Source organism: Lepisma saccharinum, chromosome 14 (genome assembly GCF_977018435.1).
Source record: "Lepisma saccharinum chromosome 14, izLepSacc3.1, whole genome shotgun sequence".
Lineage (NCBI taxonomy): Eukaryota > Metazoa > Arthropoda > Insecta > Zygentoma > Lepismatidae > Lepisma > Lepisma saccharinum.
Window position 1 is genome coordinate 57,538,691 of NC_139242.1, and position 19,039 is coordinate 57,557,729.

General features: G+C 35.4%; 1 protein-coding gene across 2 annotated transcripts in view; it reads right to left on the reverse strand.

The window, feature by feature from the left end:
- LOC145998917 (glycosaminoglycan xylosylkinase) overlaps positions 1-18,447 on the reverse strand; it is a 36,409-nt gene extending 17,962 nt beyond the window's left edge. The window contains exons 1-5 of one of the 2 annotated variants that reach the window (XM_083135682.1): positions 18,376-18,447; positions 9,316-9,456; positions 7,406-7,657; positions 5,479-5,648; positions 4,246-4,442 (exon numbers count right to left, since the gene is read on the reverse strand). In XM_083135682.1, the coding sequence (XP_082991808.1) occupies positions 4,246-4,442; positions 5,479-5,648; positions 7,406-7,657; positions 9,316-9,453 (757 nt within the window). In that variant the 5' untranslated portion in view covers positions 9,454-9,456; positions 18,376-18,447. Of the gene's footprint in view, positions 1-4,245; positions 4,443-5,478; positions 5,649-7,405; positions 7,658-9,315; positions 9,457-11,177; positions 11,284-18,375 lie in introns of those variants that run through there. The other variant, XM_083135683.1, reaches the window with a different exon arrangement.
- Positions 18,448-19,039: the final 592 nt, after the last annotated feature.

Below are 19,039 nucleotides of genomic sequence, written 5' to 3' on the forward strand. Positions count from 1 at the left end.
CCAGCCTGGGGTATTTCAGTGTACAGTTAATGAGATAGTTAAGTATAAATTAGATGTAGTAGCTGTCCAGGAAGTTAGGTGGTTAGGAGAAGGTAATTGTAAAACTAAAAATTATACTTTTTTCTATGGTGGTACTGAAAATCATAATTTTGGAACAGGCTTCTTCATAAATAACAGAAATATCTCAGCCCTTAAAACAGTAGAATTTATTAATGATAGGATATCATATGCAGTTTTGCAAGGTAGGTGGTGCAAAATTATTTTAATAAACATTCATGCACCAATGGAAGATAAAGATGATAATACTAAAGATGATTTTTATGCAAAGTTACAACAGGTCTTTGATAAATTTTCCCAGTATGATATGAAAATTCTGTTAGGTGACTGTAATGTACAGATTGGCAAAGAGGAGGCATTTAAACCTACTATTGGTAAAGAAAGTCTTCATGAATTAAGTAATAATAATGGTATAAGATTAATTACTTTTGCAACCTCAAAGAATTTAGTTGTGAAAAGTACCACTTTAAAACATAAAGATATCCATAAATAGACCTGGTCTTCTCCAAATGGTAAAACTCATAATCAGATAGATCATATTCTCATTGATAAAAGAAGGCATACTAATATAACTGATGTTCGTTCACATAGAGGTGCTGACTGTGCTAGTGACCATTATTTAGTAATTGCTAAATTAAGAGAAAGACTCTCGGTGATAAAGCATAAGCAACAAAATCTAAAAACTCTAAAATTTAATACAGGAAAATTTGCTGATGATAGAATTAAGAAAGATTACCAAATTAAACTGTCAAATAGATTCGATATTTTGCAGGATTTAAATGATGATGAAAATATAAATGAAACAGACGTAAATAAGAATTGGGAGCACATACGTAATGCAATTGAATCAGCAGCTAAAGAAAGTATAGGATACCATAAACCGAGAAAAAGTAAGCCATGGTTTGATAATGAATGTCATAATCTAATAGAAATAAGAAATCAGGCTAGACTTAGGTGGTTAAATAACTCTGATGATACAAATTTAAGCAATTATAATAGAATAAAGTGAGAAGTTAACTGCAAATTTAAAAGTAAAAAAAGAGATTACTTGAAAAGTAAAATTAACGAAACTGAAACAAACAGCAAATATAAAAATATCAGAGATTTATATAAAGGTGTAAATGAATTTAGAAAGGGGTGGCAACCTAAAGTAAACTTGATAAAAGATAAAAATGGCAATTTTTTGGCTGTCCCAAGTGATATTTTAAATAGATGGAAGAACTACTTTAATGACCTTTTAAATGTTCACGTAGGAGATAGATCAGAAGTAAATGAAGTTCATACAGCAGAACCTTTAGTTCCAGAACCTAACTTGACTGAAGTTAAAGATGCTACTAAAAATGTTAAAGAATAACAAAGCACCTGGCACTGATTTAATACCAGCTGAGTTAATTAAATATGGTGGGAATTCATTAATATGTCAAATTCATAAAATAATTTGTTTAATATGGAATAAAGAAGAAATCCCTCAACAGTGGAAAGAATCCATAATTGTTCATGTGCTTAAAAAAGTTGATAAAATGAAATGCAATAATTACCGTGGAATTTCTCAACTCTCAACAACATATAAAATACTATCTAACATTATTTTAGCAAGACTAACCCCATATGCTAATGAAATTACATGTGATTATCAATGTGGATTTAAACGTTACAGATCAACAACCAATCAATTTTTTCACATCAGACAAAAACACGAGAAAAAATGGGAATATATAATCAAAATGTCCATCAGCTATTCATTGATTTTACAAAAAAGCCTATGATTCAGTCAAAAGAGATAAATTATATAATATATTAGTAGAGTTTGGAATATCTAAGAAGCTTGTTAATTAGCTAAAAGTATGCACCAGTGAAACAGAAAGTAAAATACGTGTGGATATTAATATGTCTGACAAATAAAATACATGATGGGTTAAAACAAGGAGATGCATTATCTCCATTGCTCTTTAATTTTGCTTTAGAATATGCTGTTAGGAAGGTAAAAGAAACTAATTTTACCTTAGAATACGCTGTTAGGAAGGTAAAAGAAACTAACGAAGGACTAAAATTAAATGGTGTGACTCAGCTGTTAGAATATGCAGATGATGTAGACTTACTGGGGGATGATGTAAATGCAATTGAGAAAAATGTTAAAATATTTTTCAAAGCAGCTAAAGAGATAAGTTTGGAAGTTAGCAAAGAGTAAACTAAATACGTATATGCTTACAGGCCAAAACCAAGTGTTAGGTAATAATCAAAATCTAATTACTGATAACAAATCGTTTGAACCAGTTTCCAAATTCAAGTACTTAGGAGTAATACTAACAACTGAAAATGATATTAAAGAGGAAATAAAAAGCAGACTTAATTCAGGAAATGCATAACAGTAAATTTGCCTGTAATATTAAATGGATGCGAAACTTGATCCCTTACATTGAAAGAAGAACATAAAGTAAGAGTATTAGAAAATAAGATCCTTAGGAAAATATTTGGGCTTAAAAGGGATGAGGAGACAGGTGAGTGGAGAAGGTTACATAATTTGGAAGTACATAATTTGTATTCATGTCCAGATATTATTAGAGTGATTAAATCAAGAAGACTTAGGTGGCCAGACCATGTGGCACAAATGGGAGAGGAAAAAGGAGTTTACAGGATTCTTGTTGGGAAACCTGATGGTAACAGACCAGTAAATAGACCAAGATGAAGATGGATGGATAATGTTGAGATGAACCTGAATGAAATTGGTACGGATGGAAAAGAGTATATAGATCTTGCTCAGGATAGGGACAGATGGAAGGCCTGTGTTGCTGCAGCCATGAACCTTCGGGTTCAAGAAGGCTAGACAGTTAGTTAGTTAGTTATGTTTTGGGAGAACACACTGTCCAGTTGAATTAGTCAAACTACAAATAAATGTCTGATGTAGGGAGCATGTGTTCTGAAATGTTGCATCAGAAATTGTGTTTGTGTATTTGTAATAACCATAAACTAAGAGAGAAATAAATATGTCTAAATGTGTGTTCAAATATTATAAATTAGTTGACAATTTCATAGTATTTTCTTACTTTGTATTTTCCCCAACTTTTAAGCAAATATAAGTTTATTTTTAATATGGTCAAAAATGAAAAAAATTGAGAACAAACTTTGATATCAATGTTTACACAACCACCACTTTGTACTGCAAAGTAATAAAATAAATCTTGGTAAATTCTTTTATAATTAAGTAAATGTCATAAAATAATTGATTGTAAAATAGGGGCCAGATACATATGGGTATAGTCACATAAAATGTATTTCGAAATTCACTCAGAAAACAGTATATATGAATATATGTATTATACTTACAAGAATAAAAAAAAAAGAAAGAAAGACAGGGTCTCTCAAATTGAATGGCGTAGTGCTTATGTCATTGCGTTGTAATCAAAGGGTCCTGTGTTCAATACCAGGTTGTTCTGCAACACTCCACCCTTACCGGGCCGCTTCTGGCAGGAAAAACCCAAATAAACAACTAAATAGGCTCGTTAGTCCTGGGTTCCCATCCCGTTCCTCACCAGAGCACTCGGAACCAAAGAAACAATCACAGACAGGGTGATGGCTGAAAACTCACAGAAATGGGCTTTATACATTTATTTACAATTCAACAAAACAAGGCTCGGATTCTTCCAATAATTCTCTAATTTACATTATTTACATTCCTCTAACTTGAGCCCCACGGCAGAACTGCCAAGTGGAAGCTAAGCATCGGCAGAACTGCCTCGGGATGCTCTTTCTCATGGGAGGCCACCGGACACCGAAGATCACTCCCCCTTCTGCTCCGGTTCATCACTCTCTGTCTGTCCTCTGCCAGAGGTCATATTTATACTTCCTCCCTCGTCGCATGGGGGAGGGCTGAAAGTTCAAATCTTATTGGCTCTCATACACAAACACAAAAAGAAACAGAAAAACAAATACTGTTTGTAACAAGGTGCAAGCACATAGCAGTTTGGACCATACTCCAAACTGTAGATCCAGTTACTGTTAGCCTTTCTATACATCAAGTGGACTTAAAACTCAACCAAAACCAGAAACTCTTGCAACCAAGTTACAGGCTATTTATAAAAATAGTTAACTCTTAAACAAAAACAATAATATGCCATTTTCAAATTAAACGTTCCTATCTCTAGTGTTTATACAATGTTATTTTTTTTTTTAAAAAAAGGTGTAAGTTACCTTCTTGATAAAATGTGTCCAGCAAATCAGCTTCAGCAACTGGCATCACTTCCCGGCGTAAGTTTATCTTTCTTCCGACAACCAGAGGGGTCCTTTGCAACCCCAGGAGGAGGCCCAGATGAAACGCAGCCACCTCTGCATTGTGACGGTCCTTCCCGGCATACACAGGCCCTTGAATTATTTCATTACGGGAATACCTGAAGTCGGAAAGAAAATATGTGAAAGTAATTAATTCACATGAAACATCCCGTTACTTAAATTCATGATCCCATGCAATGTGTAAAACAATATACAGTGACCATTCACACAGTTAACGATCACTTCTTCTGGCATGTACTTTTAAGCTTTCATCCTCTTGCCAACCTCCATGGTGGTGATTAGAATGGTGTACTACGATGCTAGGGGCCCTGGTTTCGAATCCCAGCAAGGACATTTATGTTCTTTGTGAGTCTCCCTTCGTCAAATTCATTATATTGTCATTCAGTTTCATCTTCGTGAGTAGCCAAAATTGGCAGAAAAGTGAAGTAAAATAAACCAAATCAACCAATCAGCTTCCATCCTCTCATGTAGCTTCTTGAGGAGGTTAGACGAAAATCTTGCTTATAACAAACAATAAAAGATTGTTGAAAAGGTGGTGAGAATTTTCAGTGAAAAAAAAGTAAGCTTTATTAACACAAATTTATATTTGTAGTGGCCAAATTGCATCATGGCGTCTACATTTTCACACTCTCCACATGTATCTTTCTTGTGAGTTATTATCGTTGCCTCATTGGCTGAGAGGGGTGTAGAGATGACCTGAGGTGGCACCCAAATGTCAGCATCATTTCCGTGAGACTTGTGTTGTGTTTGTGATTATCCTTTCATCAATCCCATCCTATCACAAATCATCCTCATCTTCACAATAAATAAAGCACATCAACCAACCAACCAAGTACTTGCCACAGCAAATGTTCTCCTGAAACAACATGCATTATCCATGGTGCACTGGGTAAATGCAATGAAAGTAATGCATGGTAAAGTTCTATATTTCCATTTTTTTTTCTTTTTTTGTCATTAATTTCCAAGACCCTCGCCTTTCATTAACACAAGTTTTGGCATCTAGGATGGGGATGGAACTTTTACCATGTAAAACATGCATTATGTATTTTCTTCCACTTCATGCAAAATCAACACATGACCAACCTCAATGCAGCATGCTAGCAATTCACAACACTACCACCAGCACATCCTTACCATTGTGGTTTGAAGACAGCCTTCTGATTGCCTTCCAGAGTGAGCACAATCTTCAGCTGCGTTCCTCTGCCTCCATTTTCTGCCTTTACAATTTTCGATGAGCAAAGAGTCTGAAGTACACTACCCAGGAGAGGAGCTCGGGAAGGAACCAATGAGCGTGGATTCACCCACTGCAATTGAAAGAAATTAACATTTGTATTACACTGCAACTGCACCATTTCAAAAGCAATAAAATAGGTTGCCACTGTACTACAGAATAATTTCTTCTGCCCAAAATTTATAACCGGGTTCAATAGTTTGGAAGTGGTTTGGATCCTACCTTAAACTATAGGTCCAGTCCCAATTAGCCTTTCAGTGCATAAAATGAACCTAAAAACTAACTCAAACAAACAAAATTAATAAAATTACATAATTGACAGGATATTTGGAAATTGTAGGTCGGTATCTTCAATACTACATGGGATGTCCAAACTCCTAAAGAGTATTGACATTGTATCTGATTAAACTTGAAATCAAAATTTCCAGATTTTCAATTGCTAAAAATTTGGAAAATAATAATTATCTGCTAAAATATGAAAATTATGTTCTAAAATTGAGAAATAGTGTTAGAAAAAAATAGTGCAATATAATGAAACTACAGACCTAAAATTGTAGTGGATAAATGTCAGAGCAATACAGCTGTTTATTGCTTAATGGCTTTCTATAAATGTCTTCTCCAAGTACCTTGTGGCTCCACCACTTGCATCAATATATAGAGGGATATGATTTAACAATGAGTCTTTAGGAACTCTTCCATCATTCTGTGACAGTCTGTTCAAACAGTTGTTGTTCTAGATAAGTCAGATTCCATGGTGGTGTAGATGGCTAAGTGAAGAGCGTTTGCTTCCTGATGTGCTTCACATTCGGTGCCTCCATCTCTTGGAATGTTCTGACTTGCACAGGATTGACTGAGTTGGTGTTTCAAGTCCACTTTATGCACAGTAAGGCTAATTGGGACTGGACCTACAGTTTAAAGTGGGATCCGAACCACTATGTGCCTCCACTAGGTATCGAACCCAGGACCTCTTGATTACAAGGCGACAATGGACTTGCACAGGAGAATTTTACATTACATAGAAGTGGTGACTATGTGAAACTGGCTACTATATAAGCATAGGTTGCCCCAAGCCAGGCCCCTTTTTGGTTAGGTATATTAGATAGTGCCACAGCCTGGAAGCAGAGGTAGCTGATGCATTCCTTGGCCACCAACTTTCCTCATTCATCTCTGTTGTCTAACCCTACTAAACAGTCTAACTTATATCTCATCTTATTATTACCAAAAAGTGCTCTAACTACCTATGGTCGGCAACCCAACATTTTTTACACATGTTTAATTGGTAACAAGTCTGGAGACCTAGTTGGCCAAGGAAGAGTCACAACATTGGGGGTAATATGCTAGTAAAATGTGTAAGTGAGAATTACCTTGTTGAAAACAGGTAGTTTCGGTCAGTGTACTTTTTCTTTTATGCAAGTGTGTACAATACAATGCCATACATTAAATAATGAGGAGTGTGTGTTTATAATATGCTATACATCCCTAAATTCCAATTTGATTGATTTGCTTTACATCATTTTTCTGCCACTTTTGGCTAATCGCGAAGATGAAGATGAGTGATATGATGACATTGATGAAAGGATATTCACAAACAACACCCATGCTCATGCCTGGATTCAAACCCCAGACCATTGGTGTGTGAGTGTGTGCTAACCACTCTGCCACAGCGATCAGCATTTACAATCGTTGAATTTCATTGGCAACAGAAAATCCTTTCTTTTAAGGACAGCCATTCTATCAGGCACCTGTACTCATACATGCATTAAATCTCTTTCCCCAAAAATCCTTCTTTTATACACCCACATGCACAAGAAAGATAAAATATATCTTTACCTTTTCTGCAACAGCCCAGAGCTTTGGACTCATAGCAACAGAAGGTTTCAAGTCATTGATGATGCTCTCCACAATACCCTTGTAAGCAATCTTTATGCGGTGGTAGCCTGCAGACAGGTCCTGTAGCTTTTGCTGGACCTTCTTTGAAGCCAAAATGGTTGCATTTTTATGTATGATTGGCTTTGGGGATGGCTGAGATGAACTGGTTTTCCTCTTTGATGGTGAATCATATGTTTGCTTGCTGTGTCTTGACTGAAAATGAAAGTGGTGGTGCCACATTAATGCAATTTTCTCTGGAACCTTCATACATTGCTTTTTTTCTCATGCCCATGAGCTCAATAGCTAATATGCGAGGTTTTAAATACATCACTCTATCATTCATAATTCCCCAAATGAGAAAAGATACACATAACTGGAAAAAAACTGAATATGTAAATAGAAAATAGTACCACTTAGAACACTGTACTTCACAATAATATATCTTCATGAGCAAATAAAACAAACTGTCCACTTTAGCTTGTATCTGAAATTATTTCCGAGTTGCTGAATTTTATAAATTAATACATACGATACTTCAAAACAATTGGTTATATATATTACATAAACAAGTCCTATAATTTCACATTCTAAAATCTAACACTATTTTAATCTTATATTAGGCTGTTTTATATTATGCCTGTCATTACCAGGATGTATGGTTAATATGTGTAAAAGTTAAGCATTGATACTTGCAGCACATTTCAGTTATGTATTTTGACAAAAATGCAAGTATACACCATTAAAAAGAAATACACAACATGAAATTTTTTACTAGGATCTGTCATTCCAGAATTGATGACTCAAAGTGAAGCCTCTTCCCCCATTAACTACTTATCTTCTTCCCTTTCTCATTGCAGTGTTGCCAGTGGCACAGCAATTATTCTCACATTTTATATTGCACTTGAATATACAATATTTCATAAATACTCCCATTCTACCTTCTTCACCTCCATTATAGCCCAGCCTCAATGTGGGTTCTCTCACTTTGTAGAAATTTCAATTAAATTCAGACTGAATGCCTATAAATGATAGGTGTTGTTTTGTTGTTCATGTAGAATTTTAGCATGCAATGTTAACTGGACATTATCCATTGTCTAGTACTTTTAACCATTCTTATTCCAACACCACATTTTGAGAGAACACTTCTCTCATCTTCAGGTGAACAAATTTCTCTTGTTTGATTCCCACCACTGGAAAAAAAAAAATTTGTTCAACTGAAGATGAGAGAAGAAGTGTTCTTTTGAAATGTAGTGTTAGAATAAGAATGGTTAAAAGTTCTAGACAATCCAATTAACATTGTGTGCTAATGTAAAACCATTGTCACTAACATTCAGAGAATTATGTACAATTTAAGAACATGCAATCTTGAAATTTGGAAGAAATCAATGAAAATGATATACAGTATAGAACAATTCTGAAGATCTTGAGATAGCCAAATATTATTGTCATATTTCAACAACAAAAAAAAGTGCATAAACATTCAAAGAAGCGATAGTTACGATCAACAACTATTCTGTAATATATAAATCATATTAGACAGTTGATAAGAAAACATTAGACTGGCAACACCGAAGAGAAAGAAGAGAAAAAATGATGACAATGGCAAGCAGTTACTGATTCTTACTACAGTGTCTAAATATTCACTGCTGAATGAGAAGTTACAAAAATATTTATATATATATTTAATGGAACCATCAGAATATAAAAGGAGAAGCAACAAGGACCTATTAAGAATATTCTTTCCCCCGGCTTGATTTGACTCAATTGCTCCAATATAACAATATTGATCAACACAACTATTAAACATCTGTAATTATTAATTCAGAGAGAACTGGAAGATGTGTGTTGGTTAGACATTCACTTTTACTTACCCCTGTTCGGTGAATTACAGTTGTTTCCACTGGTGGAGGCTTGTCTTCAATTATCACGTACACAAAATATACATTTGCAGTCAGAACAATGATAAGCAGTGATGTTAGAGAGAGCAATGCACAACGTCGTCGCAGCATAATCTGCAATTACGATACTTGGTTAATTCATACATTAGAGATGGGTCAAGGTGGAATTTTTACAAATGATAACCAATATTACAATGAAACATACTACTTTTTTCTACTTTATTCCTGTTGACTATAATGCACTTCCACTAAGAATGTGGAAGGTTGTATATCAGTAGTGTATTCTCCCATGTTACCTGGTGTTCTGCTGTAAACCAACCTCCAGTAATGTACGGTATTCAATTCAAGAATGAACAATAAACAATGTCTTTACCTTTTTTGTAATTTTTGGTTAAAATTGCTGCATAATAAGTAATGTATTTGTGGCCTTAACACATTGAATTGTTTTGCTGAGAAATAGAAACCGCGAGTCAGCCACGATGTTGCAGTTTCTCATGTATATCCCCACAGAACTACTACTGCCATAGTGAAAGCATGGGGTGGCAGGCAGAAGCTCAAGGTGGGTACAGAGCAAAATACGAACGAACAGATACTGTTGAAACTTAATATACAAAAAGCAGACATGTGCAGTTCACGTGTTGCAGCAGAATGCACAGTCCTTGCTGAATTCTCCCTTAGTATTGCCCTGTGGGCTTCAAGTTTGAAATTGAAACGTTACATATCAAATCACTGCAGGTAAACAAAAGTAAAGGGTGGAACCTTAGACAAGAAGAAAGGAATATGTGAATAATCCTCTCATTGTGTCAAATTTGTTAGTTTTTGAAGTGCTTGGATACTTGTTGAAAAGTACTAGATGATGCATTCAGTGAATCGAGGGCTGAACTATGATTAGTAGGGCTTGGAAGTAGATGTAACATCATCTTTTTTCTGACCCTTAAAAACAATGTTAAGCCTGGTATCAGTCTGTTTCCCTCCAGTTAGAACCAGAAAACACTGTTTTTTATTTTGTATTTTTCAGCCTTTATGGCTTTTAGGTAATTTTTCAGTACTTTTTGTTGCATTTTTCTTCATTTTTGAGGTTTATTTTCTTCTCCCTCGCTGCTTCGTGAATTTGAAATGCATTTACTATACTGAACGCAACTCCAACTGGTGGTTGACCTTGATGGCTATTTCTGGCACATCCTGTCCCCCAATCATTTTATGGGGCGTGTGGTCCGACGGGTGTCAACAAACCCATTGCGAAGTAAAAGCTGAAGGGATCACATCGTTCTCCCGAAGCAACATTGCCAAGCGTATTTCTGTTTTTGCCAGTTGTCTTTATATGACTGTGTGTCCGCCTTGCATTCCGACCTGTGGGTGGTCCTTCCGGAAACTTCATCGTGCAGAACCACGCGTGCAGTTGAACCTGCTGATTACTGGTGCTGACCGAGACAACTCGTTCTCGCTTTACAGTATATTTGACAACATGTGATATACCCAACGCTCATTTGTCTTGACCCGCGAACAACGTTCGGTACCTTGCGACTCAAAAATGCCCGACCTCAGTCGAAGAAAATTCAACTGATCGCTGTTTCCCAGCTGCCAGTTGGAGTTGCGTTTAGTATAGCAAAACTTACATATTTAAATTTCCTGACGTGGTCCTTTTAGCAAGTTTGCCATCAATCGAAAATACGGTCAATGAAAAAGGAAAATATTATTCTTAATTGAAATGTGGTCCTTTTAGCAAGTTTGCCATCAATCAAAAATACGGTCAATGAAAAAGGAAAATATTATTCTTAATTGAAATGTTTGGCAATTTATTAAAATATGTTGTGTAAAGCGTACATTGAGGTTACCTTGCTTTGATCTGTAGTTTTCAAGTAAAATGAGTCACAATATTTAAAAAAAAAATTATGCTCATGTACAAGAAAAGCAACTATATTTTCAGATGCTGGCCGACACAGAATTGTGGAAGGTCTGCTATGAAAAGAGATGAATGATTTATAGAGAAAAATCTTGAGGTATATTTTATGTAACCTTGAAGTAAAAAAATAAAGAAAACTACATTAGCACTTAATTGCTTCAGTAGTTTAAACCACCAAACAACGGGCTTTATTGAATTATTCAACTACTGTCTTGTCATTTATGAAAAAAATCAAACTTTCATTTTGAGAGAGAAAAAATATTTCTGGGTAATTTTCTTTACGATTTTTAGGTTATTTTTCAATAATTTTAAGATCATTCTATAGGTCATCTTTTGACATATTTTAGGTCATCAGCTTCCGATCCCTAATGATTAGCTTACATCATTTTTGATGCAGTGTAAGTGTTGCTGTCTGTGCAGGTAATGACTGCTAGAAATGGATATAATTAACATAAACAAACATCTTTCCAGTGAAGGGAAACTCAAGATAAAGTGTGTTCTGGTTGACCTACTCCAAACTTGAACAAAGCTGTTATGTTCCAATCAAGGGGTCTCAGGTTCGATTTTGAGGTTACACATGCCATTGGTTGCGACTTCATTGAAAAACTGCAGGCCAGTTCTGATCAGTCACTTACTTACTTTTAGGTATGGTTTACAATTTGTTACGCCCTTGCTTTATTTGATAAATTTGTTAAATCCATTTGAAAAAAGGAAAGAAAAAAATGTATACGGTGAAAAGTTTAAAAGTTGAAAACTAAAAGATATGTTATGATGAAAAGACTAGAGTTGATTGTTCCGATGTACTAAATATTATGAAGTAATTGAATGAAAACCAATTAAAAATTAGAAAGATGTTTATGTATGAAACTGAATGGCGGAATGTTTAAATTTTATACTTATCAATGTACAAATATTTGTTAACTCGGAAAGAAGTATTAGATAATTTGTCAAAGCTAACTTATGTATAAACTGCACATTCTATTGTAATTTGAGAAAGATTTTGTCTTCATAACTTGCTAGACAGGGGTTCGAGATTACAGAAAACTTTGTTGGGTACCCAACACCTCAACTTAGAGGCACAGGTAAAGAAAAAACAAGTGGCATACCTGGAGAGAGATGGGTTGATGTGGAAAATTCTAGAGCTTCCTCACTGATATCAGTAGAAGGTTCAAGCAATTTAATTCTTTATACTAAAGTTTATAATATAGAGAAATTGTTTCTTTCCTTTTAATTTATTTGTTGAATTTAACTCATTTTTACATGTGTTCTGAACAAAATCTGAGCAAGAATTAAGTAACAGAAATACAAGTTATAAAAAAATATAAAATGTGGGATTTCCTTTTTCTTTTTTCTGAAGAAAATAAATACACTGGTTCTTTTAAAATATTTACTCTAAGATAGGATTAAATACCTTCTTTATTAGAGCATACAGTAATGCCTATGATGTTCAGTGAAAACTGCTTGTTTGGACTGCATCATGGTAAAATCGCAGCTCTTTTTACATAAGTATGATTCAGTTGTAGAATGTTTTCTCATACACTTTGTTCTTCAAGTTTCAGTGTTTACTGCGATTAATATGATTTAATTTAACATTACGATTATTGATATTCAAAATAATATTTGATTAATTGGGTAGAATTGTAGTGTCAAAACAAGTGATTAAAATTGTTCCTGCATTTGTTAAAAACAGTTTTCTGTTCTTTGCAGATTCTTCTAATATAAATATATATTCTACATTAATACAAAATTTTCACTACCAGTTTGCATGAAAAGAAAATGTTTATTAATGTTACTTCCTAATAGAAAAAAATGTGTGCGCCTCAAAAAAACAAAAGCATTTGATCTCCAAAATGTTAGTTTATAAATTCATATTCTCTCGTAATTTTAATTGGTATCGTCAGCGATCCGTCTCCCCGCGATACGGTGATGATTTTTGTGTCATTTATGAAGATTATGTTCTATACAAACGATTCGTGTTGTTTTCAGCTTTAGGAGATGTATTATAGTGGAATAATGAGTTTTTTGATGGGACTATTTATGACGTCATTTTCATTGTTGCCATCTGCATGTAATATGAAGGAACATGTTGTTACGTTAGTTGTGTTTTATAACTTTGAGCTGTGTTGGAAATATCTGAGAATGCAAGTTGGCAATCCTGGTGTTATGTCAGGTCGTGCGAGATTTACTGCAGACGATGTTTCAGTTCATGTTACATGGTACTGGGATTTTGTTTGCAAGGTGGGCGTGCGTTTTTAGAGTGGTTAGTGCTATTAATTGAAAATGCATATTGTGTAGTGGTGTATCATCATTTTCAGCATCGTGTATTCTTCGGCCAGGAGCCGGAGGTGTATATCTGTGAGTTGCAGGAGGATGGTTTAGTGACCGGAAAAAAGAAATGTGTCACATGAAATGGACGATATTGCAGGAATGTGTGGATGAAGTTAAAAATACGGCAGTGAGCATAAAAAAAAATCGACATAATTCTCGAGGGGGTACAGTGGGTCGACATTCCCCGTTAATATCTGGCGCTGACATCATGCACGGGTAGCCCCACAAACCATTCATGGATAGCCCCACAAACCATTCATGGGTAGCCCCACAAACCATGCACGGTTAGGTTAGGCAAACATAGTTAAAATTTGGGGTAGTAGTAATGTCACGATACACCAGGAATGTTAGTTTAGCTGCTGTTTGGGAATTTTTTACGGGAAAAATGAGCGATAATAGTAGTCCGGAATAGGAGTTTCTTGTGCTTAAGCGGGTCATACTTTGCGATCAAGTATCGTTATTTGTGGTTTCCTAATGCTGGAACCACTTTTATATTACGTAAAACGTTGAAATCTGTCTATTAAAAAAAATCGACGTAATTCTCAAGGGAGTACAATGGGTTGACGGCCCATTTTTATTTTAAATTATGTATGTTATGAACATTAACAATAAAAATAAAACAAAAATATATAATGAACAGGATTATATGTATATTTAAAATGCTGCATTTTATATGAGTTCTCTTCAAATCTTGTCCTCATTCTTTTAAATTGTTTTTTCAGTACTAATTTACTATTCCACAAACAGATTTCTTCATTTTTACACAAGAAACTACGGCTCGGGTACCCTTTTCTACACCCTCAATTTTTCGCACATTTCAAATATTCTCGTTACAAAAATTAGTTCTTCATAATAAACGATGTTTCTAAATATCGCAGAAAGTAATTTTTTAGATCTACGTGCTACGAAACTTACGTTTTTTTATGAAATTAAAAATTTCAACTTTAAACGGCTGTACAGTCGTAAATACTTCTTTCCGCGCTCCAAATTTTTTTTATTCACAAATAGGATCAAATAATGTTCATAATGACAAAAAAAAAAATTCAAAATTCGAGGGTGTAGAATAGGGTACCCGACCCGAAACTACTTACGGTAATAAGTTCCTGTAGCATTGTCTAACACCTGGAAGGTGTTTTCTGTCATGTGGGAATGTATCATAGATGAAATTCATGTTTTTTGTTGAAAATTAATTCTCCGACGGAAAATAGTCTTTAGCATGTATACCTTCGGAGATCATCATGCGTCGTCCTTGTTTTTTGTTGATGTTCATTGGGATGCAGTGTTTCCAATAAAAAATACAAACTCGACGTGTCGTGGATGCGTGGTGAAATTCATACCGGGAGACCCACAAACCATTGACGGATAGCCCCATGAACCATTTCCGGCAAGGTTAGGTTAGGCAAGCATAGTTAAAATTTTGTTCACAAAACAATGCGAAGTAAAAAAAATGTGAAAAATAAAATTAAATTACATCAGCTTTCTTCACGAATGTTTTTTTGGGTTATGAAGGTTGGAAACACTGGATGCCGAATGGAAATCGACAAACCACAAGCATGACGCACGATTATCTATGAAGGTGTACGCGCTATAGTGTGTCATACGCAAGCGAGACAACGCAAATAAAGAAGTACTTGTAATGTGGAAAATTGACATTACTTTCATCAAAAAAAAGTGAATACACCTTAAAGAATGTTCCACGAAACAAATAGGTAAGTACTAATGTTAAAAGTGACTAAACAAAGAAGTTACAGGTGTATGTGGAATAGTAAATTTTTACCACCAATGTATTTTTTTTCTTTGAAAAAGACAGGAAATGCCACATCTTACAGAGTCGTTTTTTTAAATCATTTTTTCTTTTGTCGTAATTTGTATTTCTGTTGCTCAATTCTTGGTCAGATTTTGTTCAGAACATATGTAAAAATGAGTTAACTTCAACGAAGTAAAAAAAAATTCTATGGTAAATGTCTCTTATATCGGAGACACATTTCTTCATTTTTACAGAAGAATCTACTTACGGAAATGGGTTTCTGTAGCATTTTGAAAGTTCGTGGAGGTACTTTCTCACCCTAGAAAGCTGCACAACAAGAAATAAGCATTTTTGATATAATACACTTGCATTTTGTGCAAAGCGACAACATTATGCCGTTGTTTCCTTTATGTACCTGCAGATGGCGCGAGCATTGAAAGTCACATGGTCTCGCCAGTGTTTCCAAACGTGCCTTTTTTTAAGATAAATTTTTTTTAACTATGCTTACTTAACCTAACCTTGCCGGAAATGGTTCGTAGGACTAACTTGAATGGTCTTTGGGGCTATCCGTCAATGGTTCGTGGGGTTATCGTGAATGGTTTATGGGGCTATCCGTCAATGGTTCATGGGGCTATCGTGAATGGTTTTTGGGGCTATCCGTCAATGGTTTTTGGGGCTATCCGTCAATGGTTTGAGATGACATAATGAACACGAAATTAGGTATTTTTCAGTTAAGAAGGTGGAAACACTGCATACCCACTCAAAATCGACAAAACACAAGAACGACGCACGATGATCCACAGCTGTGCGCACCATATTGTATGTTCCGCTACGGAAGAAAGGAACCAAAAGAATTACTCCTAATGTGAAAAATCGAAGTTATTTTCATGTAAAAAGCATAATGGCACCTTCAACTATGTTCCGCAATACACAATTGGTAAGTACAAACCATCCGTAACACAAAATATCAGATTTTAATGTCTCCGATATAACAGACATTTACCAAATCTATTTGATAGAACAGTGGTTTCCAACTTCAAAAGATGTGAGGGCCAAAATTATATGCAGCAGTTGATTTGCGGGCCACATTTTTTTTCTTGGGGGGGATTAAAAATTACAAAAATTGTAAGTACTGAACTGAAAATGTAGTACTTTCGCATGACCTAAATTTCTAAACTGAGGCAATAAAAACTATGGAATAAAAAAAAAGGTAAAGTGCTCCCCTGTGCATAGCACCACGCCATGAAGGCGTATAGGGGGTGTGGGGGTAACGCCCCACACTTTCTTGATCCGGTCGTGAGTGGGGGTGATGTGATCAGCATCATGCCCCTGACCACGTTTACCCCCCAGGGTTTCCCCAGTTACCCATGTTATTTGACGCTGGGTGCGTGCCGGGGCCGCTTCCATCGTTAGAAAAGTTTCCGGATTTGAACCGGCCGGGGATCGAACCCGGGACCTTTAGCATGGTAGTCAGACGCGTTACCGACAGCCACCGCGGCCAAAACTATGGAATCACAAATCAAAATTGTATAATTACAATATATTTCACAAAAACCCAATACTTACGGATGAATTGAAAGAAATGAAAAACACACCATACAAATAAGAATCCTTCATAGTAAGTGTTCAATGTGAAAATTGAGGCCGATCTGCTTCTTCTATTAAAGTTGGAATGTCCACTTGAATTTCTGTATTTGAAAGTCTCGGGCTTTGTCCAAAAGGTACAAAGTGCAGACTTGAAGTATGGTCTTGGCGGAAGTGATGTCACCTAGTACAGTTCGAAAGTGCCAAGAACAGAAGGACACAAGTACACAGCATGCAGTACAGATGGTTGGTGACTAGGTCACGTGGTTTCCACACTCGTTGTTCATTTGTTTAAAATCACGGAGGTAGAAAGCCAGCAGCACAGATAGATATACATTAATGGCCAGCAAGTGTTGGTTATAGTTCTTCTAATGTGTGGAAATGTATTGAAGATGCCATGTGATTTCTATTGTGAAAAACAAGTTTTTAAATGGCGAGGAAAACAACGAGTACTCAGTTTTATCTCCTGATCGTATTTGGCGCTGCAGTCGAAGTGCAATTCGAAAGACAACACTTCCAGTCCACGACTTGAAGACTGCACTCCAAGACCACACTCGGAGGATGCTCGCTTCAAGTACGGTCTTGCACCTTTCGGACACGGCCTCAGAAGATGAAGCAGTGAAGAATCTGCCAGTCGGCTTCTGTAGCGGTTCTTGATGAACTTCATTGAAGAAAAAGCATTTTCACACGTATATGTGCTGCCGAACATTGATGTCATTCTTTGCCCAAAACTACGTAGGTTTGGAAAGTGTTCCTTTGAAAGGTATTTGAAAAACTCTGGCCCCTTTACTTGCCTAGTTTGAAGGAACACATCGCCTTGCAAATCACACAATTAAAGTTGGTTCTTCGATGTTAACGCCAAGAGGATTGCTAAATACCTGGATGCTGCTTTTAAGTTCTTCAAAATCTTTAAATCTGGAGTCACACTCATCCATTATTTCTTCAATATTTACACTGAATTCAGAAAAATCCAGTGTTTCTTCATCTCCTGCTAGCCGCCGACAGCTTGGAAAATGGACCAAGTTATTCCTCTCCAAAGTAACGTTGAAAATCTTCAGTTTATTACGAAACCCATTTATGTTTCCCATTAAATCTGACACCAGCTGGTTTCTTCCCTGAAGATTCAAATTCAGTTCGTTCAGATGACCTGCGATATCTGTTAGAAACGCCAGTTGTATATGGAAATCCATAAATATAACGTATTTTAATAAAAATACATAAAATTAATGCATTTTGCAAACTGGCTTCGCGGGCCGCCAGTTGGAAACCCCTGTTATAGAAAATGCACAGGTCTGGTCAGTTACGTTACACAAACAATAGAAGAGTGTGAGAGTTAACACAATTACAGAATAAATAGAAATTTTATACTGTTCCAGAAACTCCTCAACAACTATGCATGTTACAACAATACTTCTGGATTTATTATACTCTCATCCAATAAGATATAATCCCTAATATCAAACATTTTTACCTTTTCTTTCGGCACCTTGGTTATGATTTCTGCTTCATGAGAACAAAAGAATAACGATAATCGTTTCGAGAACATTGCCTTAACATTGCAAAATAAGTCTCATGAAAATGCTTCATTTTCCAAATGTCAAAATTACACTATAGGCAATTTTTTATACAATTATCATATTTTATTTACAAAATAAATCGAGGAAAATATCACATATTCTCTGATTTAATGTTTTGTCCAGTTTATTTCGAATGATGAAAGGTCCCTGTGAACTTAGGTTAGATGATAGACCACTTATTACAAATTAAGAAAAATGCAAGAACTCCACGATAATCTAATAGGATTCGTAACATTCTATACATTTTAAATATTCAACACGATACCGTTGCGTTCTCTCTCTAATAGAATTCCGTAAAGATCACACACACACACACACAGCAATGCTGTACAAAGAATATTGTTAATGACTGCAGCTTTGATAGTTCTAAAACGATCAGTCCCTTACCGTGCCCCTACCCTTAGTTTAACAGAATAGTAACGCATGTAATTTACATTATATGTTATTTGATTAACGTTATAACAATATTCATGATAGTGAACTACTTGCACTATTCATGAAAAGAAAATGTTGATATTTTTCAGTGACGACAACATTGTTTATAAATGTACAATGCAG